This window comes from Tyto alba, unplaced genomic scaffold (assembly GCF_018691265.1).
Source record: "Tyto alba isolate M040663 unplaced genomic scaffold, T.alba_DEE_v4.0 Super-Scaffold_33, whole genome shotgun sequence".
Lineage (NCBI taxonomy): Eukaryota > Metazoa > Chordata > Aves > Strigiformes > Tytonidae > Tyto > Tyto alba.
Window position 1 is genome coordinate 17,595,123 of NW_024881308.1, and position 16,057 is coordinate 17,611,179.

The 16,057-nt window shown below is 59.5% G+C and overlaps 1 protein-coding gene across 1 annotated transcript in view; it reads right to left on the minus strand.

The window, feature by feature from the left end:
• Window positions 1–5,080, minus strand: part of CTNNBL1 (catenin beta like 1) — a 57,101-nt gene extending 52,021 nt beyond the window's left edge. Inside the window, exon 1 of the mRNA XM_042800980.1 lies at window positions 4,972–5,080. Coding sequence (XP_042656914.1) covers window positions 4,972–5,001 — 30 coding nt within the window. The 5' untranslated portion in view covers window positions 5,002–5,080. The remainder of the gene's footprint in view (window positions 1–4,971) is intronic.
• Between the last annotated feature and the right edge of the window lie 10,977 nt (window positions 5,081–16,057).

Sequence of the window (16,057 nt, forward strand, 5' to 3'; positions counted from 1 at the left end):
GTTTGCATCTGTATTTCCTAGAGGACTGTTACCAACCAACAAGAATTAGGCACACACATTGCTGCACTGAGACTGGTACATTTTGCTAAGGAAACACATACATTGCATCTAAACATGTTTAGTTAAATAATTTCATAGCTTCACACACATCGACACAAGTTTTGCCTTTCTGATAGAAAAGGGAAAGCTAATAATTTGATAAATAAAATGTTGGGTTTTTTACTCAGTTGTGCTAAGGTGCATTTGGCAGGAAAATGGAATTCATTAGAAAATGCACAAGAAAAGCATTTTTAAATTGTTTTCTTAGTTAAGCTTAGTTTTGTTCTTGTTGAATGCAATGCATTCACAGTAATTTATTCAGAATACATTTTAATTTAAATCTAACACTGATATCACCACACAAAAAACAACGAATACAAAAGGGCTTAAAAAAAAGCTGACATTTATAAAATACAATAAAGCAAGCAAACGCTGGTGATTGGTAAAGGCAGAATTATCTTTCTGTTTCTTTTCTAATCTTCAGCTGTACTGGCTTCAGCTGTGAACAGACACATCCTAAGGTGCTCCGGGCGGCAGAGCTCCTCTGGAAACACACACGGGACACGGCTCTGCACCGCGGAGCCTGCCCTCGCTGCGCAGCAGAACGGCAGCACCCGCCTCCGGGGCGGCCAAGGGGAGAAGGGAAGTCCTCAATCAGAGAACAACCACCTGCCCAGGGCCCCTGCCTGCTCTCCCTCAAAGCAGGGATTGCACATTAATTCCAGGATTAAGTATCCCATAGAAGCTGAAAACATATTGCTCAGGCCCGACTGCTTCCAGCCTTCGCCAAACATCAGGAAGGCTTAGAGAAGTCTCAGTAACGGAGTTTCCTATTACCAAGACATCTGCTTGGAAAGTAACCTTGTTACTGTGGAGCTCAGAAATTATTTGTTAATGAAATCTGAAATAAATCTTCATAAGTGATGCAGCTTCTTTTGTGACCACATCTCTGCCAGCTGCAGCCTGCTCAGAAGAGCCACTGCAGAAAGCCGCACATTAGCTGTCAATTTAGGACTCCTGAAAGCAAGCCCCAAACCTCCAGAGGTATCTTCACTAACTTCTTAATTTTGTTTCCAACATTTGTGATAAACCAGGCTACTATCAATCTTACTTTTCATTGTTTTTTCTTCCTGAAGCAGGACACTTATCTGGTGCAGGATCTAAGTGTTAAAAACTGGAAGAACTGCTACCAGGAAAATCCAGACGCCTGAGGAAGTCCCAAGAGCTCCAAACTCACACAAACTGAGGCAAACGAAAGGAAAGATGCACACTGTGCCTACACAGATACAGATTATTACTTTCAGAGAGAATGAGCCCCTGTCCTCTCCAGACTCGCTCATGAGGCTCCAAACTGCCCCGAGGAGCACGGCCACCGGCACCCGTGCCGGGAGATGCCCAGGGCAGGGCTCCTTCCTGACACACTCTGGTTTGGTGGCCAACGATAACCCATCCAAAAGCAAACTAAAGATTCACCTGCAACCCCGCTAGCGTACCGACACCAGATCCGTACTGTGGGGCCTGTACCGGCCCCGAGCAGAGCCCGGCCGAGCGCTGCGGGCCCACGGCCGAGACGGGGACAGCTCCTCGGTTCAACCCACTGGTAGTTCAAGAGCTATCGGGGTAATAAGGCTGTAAGTCGCCAAGAGCCTCCTCAGCTGAGCTGCCTCTGCCATCGGAGGCATCCACCTCATTGCAAATTTACAGTAAATTATCTCTGCCCGCAGCAGAAATTACGGTGTGCCTCCACTGACACATGGAGATCCCTCCCACTACACACTGCACTCAACCCATTCAAACGACGAGGAGATCGCCCAGCTGATCGGATCTCATCCCATTATTTACTGCTTCTTTTGTTATTTCATTTTACTAATATTCCATTAAAAAACTAGCAATTTGTAGTGATCACTCACTGTGGTGAAATCTGCATTTAATGAGAATTAAAATAATCTCAGTTATTCACTCCCAAGACAATTGAGAGAGATCTCTGAAAAGACCCAGTGTTGGCTTTGTCCCCTTAATTACACTCCATAATCGGAGACCAGACACGGAGGATCTGGGCACAGACTTTCTGAGCAGAACAGCAGCAATATTTAATCATCGGTTTAGACCATCTGCAACTGTTTTGCAGCAGCACATAAAGTTTATGGATTCCTGAGCTTTGTATAAACTGCCAGGTGCTGTTTAATTGTATTTTTTGTTGTGAGAGGTTCCTTTTCCCACTCCGGCAGACACTTGGTGCTGAATTGGTGGCACAGCGCCTGAAATCTTCCATGCCAAGTTTGGCACTGTGGGAGAACATCTTGATTAAGCAAGGGCACAGATTAGGCATTTAGAGGAGACAAATTCGAAACAAGGTAAGAGAAAAGCAATTATTTTGGGTCGTGCTGAGGAGACTGACTCATTTGCAGCAAGAGATTAAAATCAGACAGCTGAGGTGCACACCACCCATCATCCAGCCCACCCGTCTGACAGCCAGTGCCACCCCTGCACCAAGGATGAATGAGCAGAACTGGAGCCAGCCCACTGCTCGGCCCAGCGCAGGAAAGCTCCCAGACCTGCGCTCAAGTTCCACCTCCCAGCGCCAGGCAGAAAACTGGGGCAGGTCAGGAGCTGCTGAAGGAGCCACGGAGCCGTCCTCCTCTTCGCCGGAGCAGCGGCCCGTCAGCCGGGTACAGCGGGCAGCCTGCAGCAGTGCTCACTTCATTTAGCTGCCATGCACACGTCAGCATCCTCTCTGTGGCACTGGCACAACAGCAGTCTGATTATTCTGATTTTTACACGTTCAGTGGACAAGAACATACATTTCTAAGAACAATACAGGAGGGCGCCTGTTCCGCCTGTCTCTGAGGGCTGTGGCAGACGCCTGACCCACGCAGGACGGGAGACAGCAGAACCTGTTATTTCCAATTTCTTTTTCCAGTCTTTCAGCCAGAAGCGCCCTCACAGAAGGGAATCTCATTTTCTCAGAATCAGAGCTATTTATCTACCTTCTGCTCTTCCACCCCTTTCACCTGTATTTACCATTTTACCCAATTCTGGGGCTCTGAATTCAGTGACACTGCAATCCAACACTTACTCTAAAGCGTTATCTACTGACACGGGACTCATCTGTGTTCAAGGGAGAGACCAGAAGAGCACAGAGCCAGGACAAACCCTTCAGGAACCATTTTGGTAGTTGGTTGAAAGCTGTAGAATGTTTTCTCCCACAGCTAAGAATAATTTCAGCAGCAAGAAACAAAATTAAAATTTAAACACCCAGCAGCTAAGCAGCATTACTTTACCTCCAGCCCCCAAAGAACACGGCCCCACATTGTCATAAGCAATTACCCACGTCACCGTATGGAAAGCTCTTCCAACAGAAAGCTGTACAAAATCAACAAGATCAACACAAAGTGGATGCACACTTTCCTCCAGAGCGGAAGGGAATTCTGCAGACTTAACATTTTCAGAGCAAGATGAAAGCCAACAAAAATCCAAACTAGAATTTGCTTACAAAATTACAACAAACAGAAGTTCAGCACAGGTTCACCCTTCCGTGCCTTAGGTAAAAGTTGCATCACAGAACACATACACAACAGCACCATTAACCATAACTAAGGCAGAGAAGACCAAAGAATTAAAGGAACATGAGAAAGAATCATTGTAATTTGATATTGAAAAAAAATCACAGAAAAAAATGGTAGGTAGAGAAATTCAAAATTAGCACGGATCTCAGAACACAGGACTGTGCTGCCAGCACAGCACGACGGGATGACGCGGGAAGGACGTTAGGGACAGACGGAGCCATCCACTGAAGGAAACGTCCTGGAGCTGACTCGAGGAGACAGTGGAGTTCTCAAAAAAAGACTCTTACAGCCACACTCCAGAGTATTTTATACCACTGGGAAAAGAAGATGGGGAACTTCTCAAACCCAAAGGTAACTCTCTCTCTTTCCCGTGCATCTCAACACAACACACTCTGCCAGTGCAGACGTGTCCTGAGCAGCGGGACACTCTCCTCACCCCAGCACACGCGGAGCCCCACAGACCAGCAGACTGGGACAGCACGCAGGAGTCCCACACAGACCCTGTGTCACCGGTTAAGACGGAGGTCTAGTCACATAACTCCCACACTCAACTACTTACAAGATAGATAACGTCTTAAGAGTGCTCTTCTCACCCACCCATTCAGCAGGGAAGAGCCACTGCTGCAGTCTGTCCAAGAATTCAAGTACAAGCCAACACCATCGCGTGCACAAATTGCAGCAAAAGTATCAAAACACCACTGCAAAGCAGCGCTCTCGCTCCCGATCCACGCGGGAACACACTAAATCCACTCTCGGGGCAATAAACACGTGATTTACCACATCTGCTTGTGAACTGACCCACAAACAATGAATAAGCAACGATCACACACCCAGAGAAGAGGAACGCTCGTGAGATAAAATGAGGCTTTTAGAAGAAATAAAAATTTTTCAAAAGACTCTGGTAAAAATCAAATTAAATCAAATTGGGTTTTGTCATAAAACTGGCAGGAGTAAACAGAACGAGAACTCAAGCCACGAAAGCAGCAGAGGCTTTGCCTCAGGGCCAGCCAGGACACCAAGGCGGGCCCGCCGGTGGAAGAAACGGCCCCGGCGGAGCCGCGTTCCCCAACAGCCCCGGTAAGCGGGTCCCACCGGGGCACCGCTTCTCCAGAGGCGGGGAGGGGAGGGAGAGGCCCGACGGTTCGCACCACCGGGTCCCGTGAGAGCGCACCGAAAGCGGCGGGGCAAGCTCTGCACGGCGGCCGGGCCCGGGCCCGCGGCCGGAGCTGCTGCGGCGCCGGGCCGGGAGCTGCCGGGGCAGCGGGACGGGACAAGCCAGGCCGGGCCGGGCCGGGCCGGGCCCACGGCTGCTCCCCGCGCTCCCACCGCCGCCACCGCGCCCCGGAACCGCCGCGGGGCCGCCCACCTGGTAGCTGAGCAGCTCCCCCACGTCCATGGCACCCACCGGGCCCCGACACCGGGAAACTGTCGCCAACCACTGGGGCCGCGCGACAGCGTTGCCGTAAGGCAGGGAGCGCGGGCAAGCCGGGAGGGGCGCCACTCTGCCGGAAAGCGAGAGGCGGGAGGGACGCTGCCGGAAAGCGCCACACTGCCGCAAAGCAGCCCCGGGACGGTTGGGGGGGGGAGGGCAAAGGGCAAAGGGCAGAGGGCAGCCGGTACCGGGGGCACCGGGGGGAAGGGGGGGGCAGGGCCCATCCCGGGGGCCGTGGGGGAACGGGGACCCGCAGCAGCACCGGGTCCTGGGGAGCGCGGCACCCCGAAGCTTGGCCGGATGCCCCAGATCGGGGGTTTTTATTGACACGTTTTCCATAACGTTCCGCGAATCCTCCCCGGCGCTGAGCCCGCCCCGAGCTGCAGCCGCCCGGTGCCAGCGTTTATTGACAACACAATTCTATTTATACCCGGTGTCATTAACCACGGTCACCTTGAAAACGGGCCAGGACGGGGGCGCTGGGTGCCGCGGGGGGGGACGGGACCGTCCCTCCCTGTGTGGGGTCGTGACAGGTACTTCTGTAACTCAGTAAGGTGCACAACCACAGGCAGACAGGGGCATTTTTCAATTTAACAAATACGAATAATTAGAGGAGAGTCAACTCAGCCAAAATCTGATTGAATTTATTTCAGCTATGCTTTAAAAAACACTTTTGAGCTAAACCAATTTTTCATAACGTAATGATCGCAGCTATCAAGCAGTTATCGCAGTAGGAGTCTGGTTTGAGAACACTCACGAAATTAAAAATATATATAATGTGTTCAGAGAAGCCCCTCTCATTCCCCGTTGTTTCAATAAAACATAGGCGGTATCAGTCATGACAAAATTAACTCAACAAATCTGCATGCTAAAGATGAGATAAATAGAAGATAATTATTGGATCATCTGGCCCGGCTCTGCCGAACGCTCCGACAACCCGGCTGCGAGCCCGGAGCGCCGGCACGGCCTCGGGGAGCCTGAAAACACCACGAGCAGTTGTGAAACACTGGCGGGGTGAGAACCGGCTGTGGCGGCCCAAAAAAGTCGGGAATTTGAGGGGTGGCTGCTGCATTAGCGAAACTTGATAGCCAGGAGTCTGTAGCCTCGCGGGAAAGGCGCGAGAGCTCGGGTGCCGTGTCTCACCCTGACGGCTGGGGATCCGGCAGAGGCACGGCCTGCAGAAACGCCGGCACCGAAAGGAACCGATGCAAACGGCCTCCCGTCCCCCCCGGCCGCCCGAAGCCCCCCGGACACGGCTGTGGCCGCACCAGGAGGCGGGTGGGAGCCCCCCGGATCTGCCGAGCCCTCATGCTGCCGCGGGAAGGGGCGCAGCGCCAGTGCACCCGGGGCATCCTGACAGCCCTTCTCCATCGGCAGAGAGCGCCTAGAAGTGACCCCGCGGAGGCTTTTCCCCTTTTGCCGTGATGTTTTTCGCTCAGCCCTCGGGGTGCTGGGGCGGGGGGGGGCAGCGCAGGGAACCGCAGACACCGCGCCCCGGGGTTGTCACTGGAACAGCCACCCCCGGCTCCTCCCGTCCCCGTCTCGCTCCGAAACGGCCGAATTGCTGCCCGGGAAACCCAGCTCTCACCAAGGTGCCGCAGGGCCGGATGCAATAATAGAGAGTTTTCATCCAATAAGGGGAGTTGGAGCACAGGGACAAAATATTGAATTAAAAGGCAAAACCGGGAGCAAAATCAAAGTATAAAAAAAAGCCCCTGAGGAAATGAAAGGACGGGGACCAGCCGGCCGCTCCGGGTGGTGGGCTCGGCAAGGGGCCAGCACCAGCCTCTCCCGGGCAAGCGGCAAAGCTGCGGGAAGGGGCTGAAGGGTCCGGACAGGCTGGAGCAAACCCTGCGCCCCGGCTTGGTCGGGAGAGCGGGGGTGCCGGCAGGAGCCCGGCTCCACGTCCCCGGGCACCCACCCTCCGCAGCGCCCGGGGCACCGCCGGTGCCCTTGGGACTGGACGAATCCTGCCCGGCCCGAGGCGACGGGACCTGCAGCACCTTCCCCCGCCCCCTCGGGGACACCCCCAGGGCTCCGGGGTGTCTCGGGACAGCCCAAACCGGACCTTTCCCGACCCCTTTCCCATAACCGCACCGGCACACACGAGCGGCGGTGGGCAGCTGGAGTCCCGGTGCTGCCGGTTGGCACCACGGCCGCGGCTCCGGCCCCGGGGACGGGCACGGAGGAGCCGGGACCCGGCACCCACCAGCGATGGGGAGAAGCCCCAGCCGCGGCGGCGGTGCCGGCAGCGCGGCACGAGTGCCGGTATGGAAAGGACGGTTCCTCGGCTGAGCGCAGCCGGGCCGCGGGGAGATGCTCAGCACCGCAGCTGGGAGCGGCAGCGGGAGGAGGGGGCGAGGAGGAGAATCCCGGTTTAATTTTATTCCGAGTTCAGGTTTCAATCCAGATGCCTCGAGATCTAATTCCGAATAAATAATTGTACTGAGTAACCCAGGTCCCCCGGTGATTAACTAAACACACTGAGGCTCGCTGAAATTGAATTAGTGGTGTGCACTCAGCCGTTATTACCCTCCCCACGTCATGAATATTAATGAGGGGTTATTAAGAAATGTAAATGATGCCTCAGGGGGTTGGGAACACAGGGGGGGTGCAGGGCGGTGTGGGCTGATATGACAAACCATTAGGAAAACAGCCTGATTGAAGCCACTTTTTAATTATGTCAGATCTCACTCTTTCTTGGGTACAGCAGTGTTTCCGGATGCTTTCGTTTTTATTAAAATGAGAAAAAGGGAACAAGTTATAGCTGGAATGTAAAATGAGCATTCTCAAAGCCGAAAAGCTGCCGCCGCTAAGGGCCCTGGCAGCCGAGGGTAGTGGTGGGGCCCTTCCCGCTGCTGCCTGCACCCCCCCAGGCCCCCCCCCCCCAGCCCGGGCCAGCTCCCAGCTGGGCTCCCCATGCAGGGAGGGGGACACCGGCACCCCACAGCACCCCACAGCACCCGCAGCCCAGCCCAGGGGCTCCCCCACGGCTCCCCCACCACAGCCCCGTCCCTCCCAGTTCAGCATCACTGGCCAGGGAAGAGTGGCTGTGATAAAACTCATGCATTTTAACAGGTTCTTGCAGGCGCTCCCCGCACCGCCGAATAGAAGCTGACAGGTGCAGCTGAGTTAATCAGAGGGGATAATGGAGGGAAAGAAAGAAATCTCAGACCAAATTGCTGCAGAAATCATGAGCCGGGGCTCAAAACTATCCAATTAAACTGGGATGAAGCTTAAAGGGGAAGACGGCCGATCTCCGAGCCCGGCGGCCCACCGAAGCGGGAGAAGGGGGACGGCTGCCGAGCCCGGCGGGAGGGAGGGGGCTGCCACGCACCGAGGGTCCCTGTCCCGCGGGAGGGCCGTGCGGGGCTCGGTCCGGCCAGCGCTGCCACAGCGGCCGTTTGCTGGTAAAACGAAGCCGGAGGGCAACGGCGGGTCAAAGGCTTTGTTGGGGCGGCGAGCGCGGCACCCGCCCTGCCCGCAGCCAGCACCCAACCCATCGCCGGGAGGGCTCGGGGCGGGCTGGGCTACCAGACGAGTTAAAAAATGTGCATTTAATGTAGTCAGGGGCCATTACTGCAGCCGGTGGAAATCCGCCGGCATCACTGCGGCGTTATCACAGCTAGATCGCGTGGCCCGAGATGGGAACGCGCACGAGGGTTTGTTAGTATTCAGGTCTCTCCGCGCTGATAGCTTCATAACGCCAGCCTCGCCTCTTAATTGCACCCGTAAGTGTTGAAATTACTGAAGGGTAAAATGCAAATGGGCTGTAACCTTTCCAGAGCTCACCCCGGCATCGCCGCACCGGCTCCGTGCCGAGAGGGAGGCACTGGCATTTTTTCCCTGTTTACTTAATCGCTAACAGAGGTGCTGGGTGATCCCCTCCCAAGGCCCCAGTCGGGAGAGGAGAGGCCCCTCTCTGAGGTCACTCACCAGTTCTGCTGAGCTGGAGGCCCTGGAGATACTGGGATGGCCCAGGAGCTGCCCCCCACCCTGGGCTGGCCTCAACGCCTGCGCCAGTCCCGGGGTGCTGGGTGCTGGGTGCCAGGGCAGGGTGCTCGCCCAGCCAGGCAGCACGGCAGGCGCTGGGGGTGCAGGTGCTGGCGGGAGAAGCCAGCTCTGGCATTAAGGTTAATGAGATTTTCATGAACCTGCCGATTTGTTTGGTGGGCAGGAGGGGGGCGACGGGACCCGGCTAATTAAAGGGAGCTGACCTGTGAAATTAGGCTGTGAGGGGCTGGGGCGAGCGGAGGGGAGGATGGGCAGGGGGGAAAGTGGGGGAAGAGGTGCAAGGGGAGAGGAGAGGAGAGGGTGGCCGTGGCCGTGGCCAGGCTGCTCCCTCCTTCCCACCCGCACCGGTGCCGCTCACCATCCCGGCACAGCTGGAGCCTCAGTGCCAGAGTGGCACCTTATTTATGGCTCTGCTTCCCCGAGTTAAACTCCACAAAGTGTGACAATCAAAATTAAAGATTTCTCCAGAAAGCCAGCCTGGGGGGAAATCACTGCTGAGGCCGACAGAGATTTCCCAACGGTGACTTTTAAATTAAAGGGGAAAAAAATTTCTTTAATTTGGCGGCGTGCTTGGGATGCAGCTCACTGGGCACGTTATTATCCAGCTCAGCAAATGCTCCCAGAATTCGCTCACACTCCAAATTACCAATCTCTCTGCAAGGCAGCGCGTCCCCGCCTCCGCCGGCATCCACTGGCACCGGGGGCCTGTGGCACAGCCCCGCGGGACCAGGCTGCGCCCCGTCACCCCAGAGCTGAGCCCTGGTGCGTGCCCCCTCCCCACGCCCCCTCCCAGCTCCTGGACAGTGGAAAATGGCCAGATTGTGCGACCACACCAGTGCAGCCAATTCCCCTTCCCGCTCCCAGCCCCTCCTGGTATTTAGTGCCGCCAACCCAGATTGCTCAGGGCTGGGCGTTTCGGCACTGCCAGACCCCCACCAGCGCCGTCGGCCCCTAACAAGGAGCCGGGGGGCTCGGGGGAACCCGATGTTTTGAGGCTTTCTTTCCAAGCAGAGTGCAAGCTCTTCAATGCTGCCAAAAGCAAGACCCTGCCTGCAACCCTGGCCCAGGCGCTGGCTCTGCCAGGGCCTCCTGCGCCGTGCAGCGAGGTCGGCGGCTGCCCCGGCATCCCCGTGGTGCCACCGCGCACAACGCGCCCAACCGCCGGAGCAGCCGGCGCGGTCCCTTCCCGAACGCGGGGCCCCCTCGGGTGCTTGGCCCGGCAGCCTCCCCAGACCTGTGTCGGCACGTCCACGGGGCCGTGGGTGCGCGGCTTTGCCGGCTGGATTACGTGCCAGACCCAGAACACCAAGCGGAGACCATCACCATCAAAGCCTCCTCGTTGAGATCGGAGGCACCCGCGCACCCGGGACACGCGCCTCGAGCGGCTCTGCCACGCAGCACCGCGGCACGGGGAGCACCGGGGCACGGGGAGAAACCAGGGCATGGGGTGCACCGTGGCAAAGCAGAGCACCAGGGCATGCTGAGCACAGGGGCACAGGGAGCACCGCGGCACACCGAAGCGCTGGGGCACAGCCAGCCCCGTGGCACAGCGAAGCACCGCGTCTCCACACCGCCCCTGGGCTCCCCGCAGGGATGTGACGCTGTCCTTGTGTCCCCGTGGGGATGCCCCGAGGCCTTTCCCGTGCCCCGTGGGTGGGAACGCAGCTCCCACCACCCACCTCGCCCCCTGGCACGTGCCAGCAGCCCCCGCCAGGCCTGGGCACGGGGCACAGCCACCGGGTTTTACTGCCCGGGCCGGAGAAGCTGCCGCTTGTCCCCGGCGCAGGAGCTGCCCGAGGCACCGGGGCCGGTGGCACAAGGCCGGCCCTCCCTGGCCGCGCAGCCGCGGGCAGCCCCGGACCTGGCACAGCTCTTCCCCTTCCCCCTCCCCTTCGAGATGAAGCAATGAAATTATTTTTCTACTTGAGTAGTTTTCAATTTAGATTAAGAAAAATCTGTGCTCCGTTAGCGACGTTGCAGTAAATCACGAGCGAGCGGCACTCCGCAGCTGACAGCCCGATCGCTTATCGGCTGCAAACCTTTTTTCAAGTTGACAGGCTCCAAGTGTGACATTGAGCGAGGGCAGCGGCAGCCCGGCGGGGACACCGTGGGGGAGGCAGACCCCCATCCGGCACCCACCCTGGGGTGCGCAGGATCAGGCCCGGGGCATCCCAAGCCGGGACAGAGCTGGGGACACGGAGGGCAGCACCGGCCCCTGCCCGGCTGCAGCGCCGGCTCTGCCATCCCACCCGATCCCCGCCGGGCCCGGCACACGCCGCGGCCACACCCCAGCATCTCGCTGTCACCCACCCGGCACCGCGGGTGACAGGGTGGTGGCACCCAGCGCGGCTGTGGGGGTGCCCGTCGCCTGCTGCCCCACGGCCACGCCGGGAGCGGGTCCCCATCCTCGCGCCCGCCTCCGTGCCGCCACCACCACCCTCGTGCCAGCACCATCAAAAGGAGCATTTGACAGAAAACAAACCTTTTTTTTCTTCCCTCTGGTTCTTCCAGCTCGTTTATCGCTCGCACGGGGCAGGCGGAGCTGTCAGTGCCTGAACCTCACTCATCCGTTTAACCTTGGGGGAAGAAACACATTTGTGCTGGGTAACGTGCATCAGATGGTGGCACGGGGAGCGCCTGTAGCTGCTGCGCCTGATGGATGGGCTACACGGGCCTCGCCTGACCTGTGCTTGTATGTTATCTGCATTGCTGCGGGAGGCTTTTCATCACGCCGACAGCTCCCGCGTCACCCGCCTGGCAGGAGCTCCTCGCCGGGGACGGCTGCCGGCGGCAGCGGGCAGGAGGGGCCCGGCCTGGCACCGCGGCGCCGGTGTCACCGTGCCAGGGGAGCGGAGAGGCTGCGGTGGCCAGAGGCCGTGCCGGGGCTGGAGGGACGGGGACAGCCCCGCCGGGAGCTGAGCTGGTGCCCGCCGTGCCCGAGGGGACGGAGGACGCCCTCACCGCCGGCAGTGCCACCAGCCCGGGCGGAAGGGAGAGGCCAAGCTGTCCCGCTTGTCCTTTGGGTGACATTTTGCCAACGAGGGGTCCTGTGACAGTGACGGAGAGGGTACGGAGCTGGGCAGCCCAGAGCCCCGGTGACGGATGAGCGCTGCCAAGTGCCGACACAAAAGCCATTTGGTGTGGGGAAATGATAGATGCTAACACTAATTTTAAGCACAGGCAGCCGAATTCCTCCAGACAGTCGCAGCGCTCAGGATTTAGGGCACAGCTGCTGGGTTCAGATAAGGTGTGAAATCAGCCCGGCATGCAGGGTGTTACTTAATAATGAACGTCTCGTGATGGATGGGGGTGGCTCAGCCATATAACCTCCACATTTGGAGCCTCTCAAACATCTTGCCATCAATCCTGGTCCCTGCCAGGTGGCGGGAAGGGGAGGCAGAAGCTGGCAGTGGGCGCACGCCGCGCCGGGTGGGCACCACAGCTTGGGCTGCGCGAACCCCCCCGCACCGCCGGCACCTTCGCAGGCTGGCGGCAGCGCCGGAGGGGCCCGGGGCCGGATCCTGCCGGGGCTGGCTGCGGCTGGTCCCTCCAGTGCCGCCGGCAGCGTGGCCCCACACATCCCCTTCGCCGCCCTCCGTGCCCGCAGAGCACTGCTGGCTGCTCGCACGTGCCGGCGTGAGGAAGGGGACGGCGAGACGTCGCGTCCTCCCCGGGGGTGTCCCTCCTCATCCTGCCACGGCGAGTGGGCTCTGAGCCACGTGGGCAGCGCTGGGGCACGGCGCCAGCCCAAAACATTTATGGTAAAAGCGATGCTGGAAATGGCAAGTGCTGTGCTTGTCTGTAGCATTTAATCTTTCTTCTGACCTTATAAAAAAATCTATTTGTGTTGAGATTTTAAATTCACTTCTTAAATCACCCACTACAGGCTCCACACCGTATTAATTTCTCCTCAAGCAAATGAGTTTGGTATTTGCTCTTTTCCAGCACCACCAACACCAGCGTGCAGGGAGGATGCTCGCCACGTCCACCCCCCGCTCAGCCCTGCACCCTGCGCTTGCTCCCCCCGTGCGTGCCCCTGTGTGCACGCTCACCCCCCGTGCACGACACACACAAGCACCTTTGACGGGCACCCGTCTCCCCCAGCTCAGGGCAGGGGTCTGAGCGGGACGGCCGCTGCAGCCACTTCCCAGGAGGAGGAGGAGGACTCAGGGCTGGGGATGAAGGCCAGAGGAGGCTGGCCCAGGGCAGGAGCACCCAGCCAGGCTCCGCGGAGGCGGCAGTGGGCTCGCCTGGGCGCACGGCTCCTGCACCCCCCGGCCGCCCCCAGCACCCCCGTCCCTGCCCCACGGCGCCGGGGACGTGCCGCACCGCAGAGCGGGAGCGGAGGAGCTTGCCGGCACGGTGCCGCCGATGTGGGGGCGATTGCTGCCGGGGTGAGGCATGGTCAGCTCACCTCATTATTGTGCAAATTGCTGGGAATGCAAACCTGGGTGCACCTGGGGAAAAACGCGTTAACAATATTACTCCTGATTAAGGTCACAGGGCGATTTCTGCTCGTTCAGTCAGGCCTGGGCTCCCTTTCCTCTTTTGAATCCAGTGGTTGGTTTATTTGTATATCTGTGACTGTGGAGTCCTCAGGAGGTGTTTTGTCAGGCATTTTGAAACCGCACTCTTGCAGGCTCATGACAAGATCCCAGCGGGGGTGTGGGGTCCGAAACGGTGGCGGAGCCCGCGGGGCGTTGGCCGAGCCCCAGGATTCACCCCCAAAACGGCCCGTGCTGCTGGAGGAGCCGCGGGGACGACCCTGCCGCTGCCGCCGGCAGCTCCGTGGGTGCCCCACCCGCCGGGCAGCCCCTCGGGAGGGGACGGGGCTCAGCCCGCCCTGGCACAGGAGCAGGGGGCCGCTGGAGCCGCGGGCTGACGTCGCACGGCGGCGCCGGGACAGCCCTCGTGCACGGCGGGAAATCACCAGGGCAGACACCGGCACCCCTGCGGGCGTGGGACGGCTCGCGGCTCCCCCAGCCCCAAAACCCACCCGCCTTTCCCCATCCTGAAGCTTGAAAATCCCAAGGCTGGAACCCCGACGGCTGGGCCCCGCCAGCCCTCACACCGGCAGAGCACGGCCCGGCACGGCACGGCCGCGGGCTGCCGTGGATCCCATCCCCCAGCAAGCAGGGACCAGCCGTGGGGCAGGCAGGGAGAACTCATGATCTGCTTAATGGGTGTGAGCAGGGTGCCAAACCACCGCTGATTTATCTATCGCTGAGGAAATGCTTAATTTAGGCAATGTATTTAAAGGAACTAATTAGAATTGTATTAATATTTATGAGCCTTATGGAGAAGCTGATAGTTGCTATTTGAGGGTATTAACTGTTATCTTATACTGGGCAGGACCGTGGTGTTTGGAGGCAACTTTAATTGTGGTGAAAGCAGTCGAGATCTCACCAGAAGCCGGTGGCAGCTGCCCGCCCGCCGCTGCACGTCCAAACTGCATTTGCAGCGCTAATGAATATCTGCGGGAATTAATAACCCTGCCCACGTGGTGCTCCCCCCGCCCCGAGCGGCCGAGCATCCCTCTGACAAGGGTGGGTGCGGGGCTCAGGGCTGTGCTGTGGGTGATGGGGGGGCCGGGGAAGCCGGACCCCCACCTCCAGCCCCCCGGAGCAGCAGCACAGTCCCCACGGCGGGCGCAATACCCCGGTCCTGCCGCTGCCAGTGCTCCCAGCCAGCCCAGCTGGGGAAGGGGGCTGGGAGGGGCCGGGGGGCCAGCAACCCCGGCAGCCCCCCAGCTCATCCATAACCAGCTCCCTGCCCGCGCCCGACCTCTCGCTATAGCAAAGTTCACATCAATTTTCCTTCCCCTCATTTGTCTGTAAACCAGGAAGAAAAATCACCGCCGTCCGCCCGCATCAGGCCGCCGTGGTGATGTATGGCTGTAATAAAAACCCCATTTTGGGAGGCCGCCTTCCCCGTGCCGCCAGCCGACGCGCCATGCGTGGCCGTGCCGCCAGCCGGGCTGCGCGGCGTGGCACCGGGCCGGCTCTGCCGCCTGCCCGCGGGCAGCCGTCACCGTCACCGTCACCAGCCCAGCCCCGGCTCCCCCCGCGCCTCCATCTCGGTGTCGCCGCAGCCAGCGGTTACGGATGGGAGCGATTAGAGCTGCCGTGAGCAGCAGCCTCCGTGCCGCGTTCAGGCGGCCGGTGCCGTCAACCCCCAGGAGCCCGACTGTGGGGGACGGCCTGGCGGGGGCTGAGGGGGGGGCTGGCGTGGGCAGCACCCTGCCTGGGCCGGGCACCCTCCTCGCCCTGAGCTGGGGGACAGCCCCGGGGCTGAGTGCTGTGGCGCTGCCCAAGCTCCCTGCGCAGCGGTCACAGCCCCCACCAGCGCCAGGGACGGGGTGCTGGGGCTGGGGTACCCCCCCCCCCGGCTGCCCCACACAGGGACTTTCATCCCAGGGCCAAGCAGAGCAGGTGAGGAGGGAGCTGAATAACAAATTGGCACTTTCAGCAGGTTTTCCTCTTTTCTGTTTCAAGTTCCTCACTGTCTCTGCCTGCAGAGCTCACCAGCAGCCACGGCCAGCGGCGCGTGGGGAGGGAGCATGCACAGCACCATCTGGCTGCTGCAGGTTTGACACGAAAACCCACTCACTCTGGGCGAACGCCACCTCTGAGGCACTCCTGACCGCAGCCCCCAGCTCCCCAGACCTGTCCCCGTGGGGCCGGGGGCACCGGGGCGCTGCCAGAGAGGGTGGGCATCACCCCCCAGTTCGGCACCAGCTCCCTGGCGATGCTGCCCCGAGCAAGGGCTGTCGGTGAGCCGGTGCCAGCGGCTGCTGCACCCGAGGCAGAGGAGGGAGGCAGTGCCGAGCCTGGACCCGGGGCAGCCCCGCGGCTCCACCCGCCCCTGACCCCAGCTCCGGGGTCCCTGCGGTGGCAGGCGGAGCCCGGGGTGTCACCGCCGCAGAGGTGCTGCTGTCCCGGAGCACGCCAGGGTACTCCATCCCCCTGCTCAGCCTTCCCGGGAACGGCCCCAGCATCTGCAGGCA